We start from the raw sequence: 9,463 nt of genomic DNA on the forward strand, positions 1-9,463 counted from the left end.
CTGAGACTGGTGACTCAGATAAATTTATCCTCAGAAGCAGAGGTGACTCTTGGTCTTCCAAGAGCCAGTTTCTTTGTAGCGCTTGATGGTTTTTGCCACTGCACTTGGGACACTTTCAAAGTTTGCCCAATTTTTCGGACTGACTGACTGTTAGGGCTGGCAGAACGCATCGAGTAAATATAGAGATGTTATTTGGTGCGTTCGCAGCCCAGAGTCCACCGTGCAGGAAAAGAACCTGCAGCTGGAAAACGGCGGCACTATATGGCGGTAGAAATGAACTCTGTTGCTTCACAGAGTCGCTATAAAGAAAGGACTGTGTCCTGTTAAACTCCACAGGAATACACAGTAACTGCTGAGCAGATAGCAGCTTGTGGTCACACAGTCAAGGAGGCAAACATTCAATCTCCTCACCGGAGGAGCCGGTATTCTAAGTGGCTTATTTCAGCCGGGGCCCTGAATACACACAAGCGTGACCACATTGGCGCAAAACTCATGACATGCATTGATACTAGCGTATGGCCGTATGGCCATGCGAACCTTTTATAGCTGCAGCAAGTACAAGACCTTCCTAGAAGGACCAATGAGAGGCTGCCACAGAGCCTGAGCACCTTCAGGACCTTCCTGGAGAACCAATGGGCTTTGCTGCAGTATCCAAGCATGTGACCCTCGATCTCCAATGAGAGATCTTACCCTGGGCATGCTCAGAAGGAGAAAAGCAGGACTTAGTCCCAAAAGCGTCTGCTCGCCGCTGCCCAGCACTGGCTTCAATGGCAGAAGCTGGAAAAGCAGCAGTAACCCGTTGTACAGAGTCAGACTGAGCGAGACGCTGGGACCAACGTCTCCGCTGAGCAGGCTCCACTGCAGCAGGAGAAGAATGGGAAACCGCAGCGGAGATGGCCCAAGATTCCCCCTGTGCAGAGGTGGGAACCCCCCTTCCCGACCTTTGACGCCACGTAGGCGTCATGAAAGTCGGTGCCAATCCGACCTGTGACGCCTATGTGGCGTCATGGAATGATCGCGTCCCTGCAGATCGGGTGAAAGGGTTAACTCCAATTTCACCCAATCTGCAGTGACAGGGGGAGTGGTACTTCAGCCCAGGGGGGGTGGCTTCACCCCCCCGTGGCTACGATCGCTCTGATTGGCTGTTGAAAGTGAAACAGCCAATCAGAGCGATTTGTAATATTTCACCTAAAAAACTGGTGAAATATTACAATCCAGCCATGGCCGATGCTGCAATATCATCGGCCATGACTGGAAACACTTATGTGACCCCCCCACCCCACTGATCGCCCCCCAAGCCACCGATCTGTGCTCTGCTCCCCTCCGTCTTGTGCTCCGCTCCCACGTCCTCCTGTCCGCTCCCCCCATGCACCTATGCCACCCCCCCGTGCTCCGACACCCCCCCACGTGCCCCGATCTCCCCCCCCCCCTTACACTTACCGAGGCTCCCGGTGTGCATCCGTCTTCTCCATGGACGCCGCCATCTTCCAAAATGGCGGGCGCATGCGCAGTGCGCCCGCCGAATCTGCCGGCCGGCAGATTCGTTACAAGTACATTTTGATCGCTGTGATAGGTTCTATCACAGGGATCAAAATAAAAAAATAATAAATAACCCCCCCCTTTATCACCCCCATAGGTAGGGACAATAATAAAATAAAGAAAATATTTTTTTTTCTTTTTCCACTAGGGTTAGGGTTAGAACTAGGGTTAGAACTAGGGGTAGGGTTAGGGTTAGGGGTAGGGTTAGGGTTAGGGTTAGGGTTAGGGTTATGGCATGTGCACACAGTGCGGATTTGGCTGTGGATCCGCCGTGGATCCGCAGCGGATTGGCCACGGATCCGCAGCGGATTTGCCGCTGAGAATTCGTAGCAGTTTTCCATCAGGTTTACAGTACCATGTACACCTATGGAAAACCAAATCCGCTGTGCCCATGGTGCGGAAAATTCCGTGCAGAAACGCTGCGTTGTATTTTCCGCAGCATGTCAATTCTTTGTGCGGATTCCGCAGCGTTTTACACCTGTTCCTCAATAGGAATCCGCAGGTAAAATACGCACAAAAAAACACTGGAAATCCGCTGTAAATCCGCAGGTAAAACGCAGTGCCTTTTACCTGCAGATTTTTCAAAAATCGTGTGGAAAAATCTCACACGAATCCGCAACGTGGGCACATAGCCTTAGGGTTAGGGTTGGAATTAGAGTTAGGGTTGGAATTAGGGCTAGGGTTGGAAATAGTGTTAAGATTAGGCTTGTGGTTAGGGTTATGGATAGGGTTAGGGGTGTGTTGGGGTTACAGTTGTGGTTAGGGTTGGGATTAGGGTTAGGGTTGGGATTAGGGTTAGGATTAGGGTTAGGGTTGGAATTAGGGTTACGGGTGTGTTGGGGTTAGGGTTGTGGTTAGGGTTGTGATTAGGGTTATGGCTACAGTTGGGATTAGGATTAGGGGTGTGTTGGGGTTAGTGTTGAAGTTAGAATTGAGGGGTTTCCACTGTTGAGGCACATCAGGGGTCTCCAAACGCAACATGGCGCCACCATTGATTCCAGCCAATCTTGCGTTCAAAAAGTCAAATGGTGCTCCCTCCCTTCCAAGCCCCGACGTGCGCCCAAACAGTGGTTTACCCCCACATATGAGGTACCATCGTACTCAGGACAAACTGGGCAACAACTGTTGGGGTCCAATTTCTCCTGTTACCCTTGCAAAAATAAAAATTACTTGCTAAAACATAATTTTTTGAGGAAAGAACAATTATTTTTTATTTTCACGGCTCTGCGTTATAAACTTCTGTGAAGCACTTGGGGGTTAAAAGTGCTCACCACACATCTAGATAGGTTCCTTGGGGGGTCTAGTTTCCAAAATGAGGTCACTTGTGGGGTGTTTCTACTGTTTAGGCACATCAGGCGCTCTGCAAATGCAATGTGACGCCCGCAGACCATTCCATCAAAGTCTGCATTTCAAATGTCACTACTTCCCTTCCGAGCCCTGACGTGTGCCCAAACAGTGGTTTAACCCCACATATGGGGTATCAGCGTACTCACAACAAACCGGGCAACAAATATTGGGGTCCAATTTCTCCTGTTACCCTTGTGAAAATAAAAAATTGCTTGCTAAAACATCTTTTTTGAGGAAAGAAAAATGATTTTTTATTTTCACGGCTCTGCGTTTTAAACTTCTGTGAAGCAATTGGGGGTTGAACGTGCTCACCACACATCTAGATAAGTTCCTTGGGGGGTCTAGTTTCCAAAATGGGGTCAATTGTGGGGGGTTTCTACTGTTTAGGCATATCAGGGGCTCTGCAAACGTAACATGATGCCCGCAGACCATTCCATCAAAGTCTGCATTCCAAAACGTCACTACTTCCCTTCCGAGCCCCGGCATGTGCCCAAACAGTGGTTTACCCCCACATATGGGGTATCAGCGTACTCAGGAGAAACTGGACAACAACTTTTGGGGTCAAATTTCTCCTGTTACCCTTGGGAAAATAAAAAATTGTGGGCTAAAAATTATTTTTGAGAAAAGAAAGTGCTCACCACACATCTAGATTAGTTCCTTGGGAGGTCTAGTTTCCAAAATGGGGTCACTTGTGTGGGAGCTCCAATGTTTTGGCACACAGGGGTTCTTCAAACGCGACATGGTGTCCGCTAATGATTGGAGCTAATTTTCCATTCAAAAAGCCAAATGGCATGCCTTCCCTTCCGAGCCCTGCCGTGCGCCCAAACAGTGGTTTACCCCCACATATGGGGTATCATCGTACTCAGGACAAACTGGACAACAACATTTGGGGTACAATTTCTCCTATTACCCTTGGGAAAATAAAAAATTCTGGGCTAAAAATCATTTTTGAGGAAAGAAAAATTATTTTTTATTTTCACGGCTCTGCGTTATAAACTTCTGTGAAGCACCTGGGGGTTATAAGTGCTCACTATGCATCTAGATAAGTTCCTTGGGGGGGTCTAGTTTCCAAAATGGGGTCACTTGTAGGGGAGCTCCAATGTTTAGGCACACAGGGGCTCTCCAAACGCGACATGGTGTCCGCTAACGATTGGAGCTAATTTTCCATTCAAAAAGTCAAATGGCACGCCTCCCCTTCCGAGCCTTGCCGTGCACCCAAATGGTGGTTTACCCCCACATATGAGGTATCGGCGTACTCAGGAGAAATTGCCCAACAAATTTTAGGATCCATTTTATCCTGTTGCCCATGTCAAAATGAAAAAATTGAGGCTAAAAGAAATTTTATGTGAAAAAAAAGTACTTTTTCATTTTTACGGATCAATTTGTGAAGCACCTGAGGGTTTAAAGTGCTCACTATGCTTCTAGATAAGTTCCTTGGGGGGTCTAGTTTCCAAATTGGGGTCACTTGTGGGGGAGCTCCAATGTTTAGGCACACAGGGGCTCTCCAAACGTGACATGGTGTCCGCTAGCGATGGAGATAATTTTTCATTCAAAAAGTCAAATGGCGCTCCTTCCCTTCCGAGCCTTACCATGTGCCCAAACAGTGGTTTACCCCCACATGTGAGGTATCGGTGTACTTAGGAGAAATTGTCCAACAAATTTTAGGATCCATTTTATCCTGTTGCCCATGTGAAAATGAAAAAATTGAGGCTAAAATAATTTTTTTGTGAAAAAAAAGTACTGTTTCATTTTTACGGATCAATTTGTGAAGCACCTGGGGGTTTAAAGTGCTCACTATGCTTCTAGATAAGTTCCTTGGGGGGTCTAGTTTCCAAAATGGGGTCACTTGTGGGGGAGCTCCAATGTTTAGGCACACGGGGGCTCTCCAAACGCGACATGGTGTCCGCTAAAGATTGGAGCCAATTTTTCATTCAAAAAGTCAAATGGCGCTCCTTCCCTTCCGAGCCCTGCCGTGCGCCCAAACAGTGGTTTACCCCCACATATGAGGTATCAGCGTACTCAGGACAAATTGGACAACAACGTTCGTGGTCCAGTTTCTCCTTTTACCCTTGGGAAAATAAAAAAATTGTTGCTAAAAGATCATTTTTGTGACTAAAAAGTTAAATGTTCATTTTTTACTTCCATGTTGCTTCTGCTGCTGTGAAACACCTGAAGGGTTAATAAACTTCTTGAATGTGGTTTTGAGTACCTTGAGGGGTGCAGTTTTTAGAATTGTGTCACTTTTGGGTATTTTCAGACATATAGAACCCTCAAACTGACTTCAAATGTGAGGTGGTCCCTAAAAAAAATGGTTTTGTAAATTTTGTTGTAAAAATGAGAAATCACTGGTCAAATTTTAACCCTTATAACTTCCTAGCAAAAAAAAAAATTGTTTCCAAAATTGTGCTGATGTAAAGTAGACATGTGGGAAATGTTATTTATTAATTATTTTGTGTCACATAACTCTCTGGTTTAACAGAATAAAAATTCAAAATGTGAAAATTGCAAAATTTTCAAAATTTTCGCCAAATTTCCGTTTTTTTCACAAATAAACTCAGAAATTATCGACCTAAATTTACCACTACCATGAAGCCTAATATGTCACGAAAAAATAATCTCAGAATCGCTAGGATCCGTTGAAGCGTTCCTGAGTTATTACCTCATAAAGGGACACTAGTCAGAATTGCAAAAAACGGCAAGGTCATTAAGGCCAAAATAGGCTGGGTCATGTAATGATGGCCACTCGTTTTTCTATACTTAGCTGCTTTTTTCTTGCCATAATACAAATTCTAACAGTCTATTCAGTAGGACTATCAGCTGTGTATCCACCAGACTTCTGCTCAACACAACTGATGGTCCCAACCCCATTATAAGGCAAGAAATCACACTTGCTAAACCTGACAGGGCACACCTGTGAAGTGAAAACCATTCCCTGTGACTACCTCTTGAAGGTCATCAAGAGAATGCCAAGAGTGTGCAAAGCAGTCATCAAAGCAAAAGGTGGCTACTTTGGAGAACCTAGAATATAAGACATATTTTCAGTTGTTTTACACTTTTTTGTTAAGTACTGTATATAATTCCACATGTGTTAATTCATAGTTTTGATGCCTTCAGTGTGAATGTACAATTTTCATAGTCATGAAAATACAGAAAAATCTTTAAATGAGAAGGTGTGTCCAAACTTTTGGTCTGTACTGTATGTGAGTGGATACTCTACCACTCTGTTTGCATGTGTCGCTCTAAACCCTATGAGACCTTGCGTAGGCAGGTAGGGTCAGGAGGACTGGGTTTCCTTCCCTTGTCTTAGCATCTGTCTCCTTCATGTGTTGCAGTTAGCACAGTTGAGTTACAGAGCAAGTCCAACCCTCAGGCTACACCTTTCAGGGAAAGCGACAGGGCTTTGTACCTAGCATCATATGAGTTCTTTTCTTTTGGCTCAGCATCTGCTTCATTCTTGACACAGTTTAGTAGCAGAGCGAGCGCAACTCACATGATATCATCCCTGTGACATTTAACAGGGTATAGTACTTAGCATATTGCGTGCTGTACCTACAGTGAAGTAACTAAGTATGGTACTTTGTGTTCTGTTCATTCTGTGTAGAGTTAGCGCAGTCTGATTTAGGTTAATGCTCAGTGCTTCGTTCAGCTGTTGTTCGCTAGCAGCAGTTATCCATCTCTGCACGGTGGACCCCGAGTTGGGCTTGCACTTTATTATTTATTTTTATTTAGTGCAATCAGCCAAACCTAACATCAACTTTGACCCATTATCTCTTTAAAGGTGTTAAAGGACCAGTGCTGTCTTCTACGTACAATAATATAGACTCAGTCGAATCATTCCAAAGACATACTGATAGGGAATTTAGATTGTGAGCCCCAACGGGGACAGTGATGATAATGTGTGCAACCTGTAAAGCGCTGCGGAATATGTTAGCGCTATATAAAAATAAAGATTATTTATTTATTAATCACAAATCTTTTATATTTTGCCCTTTTTTAGCTTTTTGAAGATTGGAAACAAGGACAACCTGACAGCTATTTTCTCTCCGGTGAAGACTGTGTTGTAATGGGTTGGCATGATGGTGGTCTTTGGAGCGACGTCCCATGTAACTACCATCTGCCATACACTTGTAAAATGGGCCTGGGTAAGAATAACTACAAACACTTCTCCCTACAAAAATGATGCTCGATAATGGAAGGTGAGATTTGATGTGCGGAGCAGTTATTTTTTTAGCATCACATATTCATATTGTTTTCAGTGTCCTGTGGTCCTCCACCAGAAGTGGATAATGCTTCTATATATGGCCGACCCAAAATACGGTATCCAATCAGCTCTGTGGTAGGATATCGCTGTGAAGATGGTTTTGTTCAACGGAATTTACCCATCATCAGGTGCCAGTCGGACGGAGCATGGGAAGAACCACAAATAAACTGCTTACCTGGTAAGAAGCCGGAAAGGTGTCCTAAATGGTTGGGTAAACTACTGAAACAGGTAGTTTGGCAATTGCCTTTTTGCGGGCAATTAATGAAGGGACATTGGCGAGATCTCATAAAATTAGTTTTAGCCAAGAGAATATCCAGTGTATGAGAGGACACCCCAGCCCCAACCTTAGCTCTAAACCTAGCTATAGTTCTAACCCAAGCCCCAAACTTAGCCTTAATCCTAACCCTTACTCTAGCCAACTCCGAGCCATAATGGAGACATTTCTCTTTGACTTTCCCCACTCTATGACACAGGGGACACAACATATTTAAAAAAATCTAGGAGATGTTTCATCACCTGCTCCCTCAGACCCCCACCCACAAGGAAAATCGGACCAATTTCCCCTAATATTTTCAAGGTGGTTGCATAACATACTTTGGGTACAATTGAGCACCAACCCCTCTCACCCCACTTCAATTTGAGCAAGCCACCCCTCCACTCTCCTTCTTGCTGGATTTTGGAGTATATCAAAGGGTAGATTTTAGGGTATTTTTTTGTTCTAATGGAAATTAGAGTAATCAACCCAGTCTGGCTTGGACAAGTGAGGGAAATTATCTGAAACTCTGGAGCATGCATTGACTTGCGTGAATGTTTGTAGGTTGGTTGGACATATGAAAATAAACTAGGCAACTGCTTGAAAATTGTCCATCTTTTTATAAGGAGTCCTTTTTTCATGGTAATTTTACTCACATTTTGCTATCTACCCTTCTGTTTTCTATGCAGCACTTCAATGATGTGACCACATCTCCAGATCCTAATCCATCTGCCACTCAAATAAGAAGTCTTGGCCAATTGTCACAGGCTCTATGACTCCCAAGACGAGGCCACGTTTGGCCAACACTCCACTAAAGCAGAGCCACAGGGAGGTGCTATATACTATAGTCTGTGGCCTGACTGTGCCATATCTTGAGCATTTATAACCCCTTCAATACACATAGTTTTCAATGACAAGCCAAGATACATGCTCCAGTTCAGATTATCCATAGATAGGATAGCGATTTTTTAAAATTATATCCCTTATGTATCTTCACTTTTTACATTTCCCTATTTATGCTGGGAGAAAAGCAGCCATTTTGGTAGTGGCTAGGGCTAGGCTGTAACATGTTGAAAATCCTACTCAAAAAGTAAAGATTTCCTTTAAAATATACACAAGTTGTAATAATTGTGAACTTGTATCCTCAACCATTCATGTTGATCATGTTGACAGAATCCATTAAACTCAGGTCATGCGTGCCCATCCGAATCACTGTAGTTACAGAAACACCAACCAGATCCACACTCTGTGCCACCATAGACAGTGTTCTCACTGATAAATCAGGACAGATCTTGATCCAGACTGAAGAGTCCATTAATTTACAATCTGGTAGTACATTCGTAGCAGACAGTCTGTAAAAATACATTCTGCAACTTTGATTATCTGGTACCCAATGTTACAAATGGGGGAGGTGGAAGCAATGATTAGTATAAACTGGAATTATTTACTAATTATTGTAAGTGACTGAGATTTTGTTGAAATAAAAGTAAATAAATTGATTTTTTTTTCATTCCATTTTCTTGATGTACCGTAAGTGACCCCTATATAAATAATTTTATAAACACAGTCTATTAAAGTGTATATAATTAGAGAAAAATATTTGATATCAACACATCTCTAAATAAATTAGTTTAGGAAAAGAGGATCCATTCCACCAAAAAAATAATTTTAAGATATCAAATATTTATTCCAATAATTTTAAAACAATAGTAAACAGTCAAGCTGGTAATGCAAGTCTATATACTCATGCTCACAATCACGTTATCCCAGAGGATATTAGCTTCTTGGCATACCAAATATTCTTGAAAAACTGTCACTCATAGTCCGTTAGAGAGTAGGTGCATATAGGTAGAGCTAATAGCTTTTCTATATAAAGTGCATGTGCCTATACCAGAAAGCTCAGTAAGACCTATAGACTGTAATGTGCAGGAATATCTACTCTGAAGTAAACAGGACAAAAAGTGAAGTTCCGATCTGAAAGTACTTACATTAGGTGCCGAGTGCTACAATGAGGTAGATTTGCTAAGTGTCACTACCCAGACGATGCCGTTTCGCCATATGCT

General features: G+C 43.4%; 1 protein-coding gene across 2 annotated transcripts in view; it reads left to right on the forward strand.

Moving 5' to 3' along the window:
- BCAN (brevican) overlaps positions 1-8,910 on the forward strand; it is a 106,878-nt gene extending 97,968 nt beyond the window's left edge. For both annotated transcript variants that reach the window (XM_077258279.1, XM_077258288.1), the window contains exons 12-14: positions 6,884-7,028; positions 7,143-7,325; positions 8,090-8,910. In XM_077258279.1, the coding sequence (XP_077114394.1) occupies positions 6,884-7,028; positions 7,143-7,325; positions 8,090-8,100 (339 nt within the window). In that variant the 3' untranslated portion in view covers positions 8,101-8,910. The remainder of the gene's footprint in view (positions 1-6,883; positions 7,029-7,142; positions 7,326-8,089) is intronic.
- Positions 8,911-9,463: the final 553 nt, after the last annotated feature.

The sequence above is a fragment of the Ranitomeya variabilis genome, chromosome 1, assembly GCF_051348905.1.
Source record: "Ranitomeya variabilis isolate aRanVar5 chromosome 1, aRanVar5.hap1, whole genome shotgun sequence".
NCBI classification, from domain to species: domain Eukaryota; kingdom Metazoa; phylum Chordata; class Amphibia; order Anura; family Dendrobatidae; genus Ranitomeya; species Ranitomeya variabilis.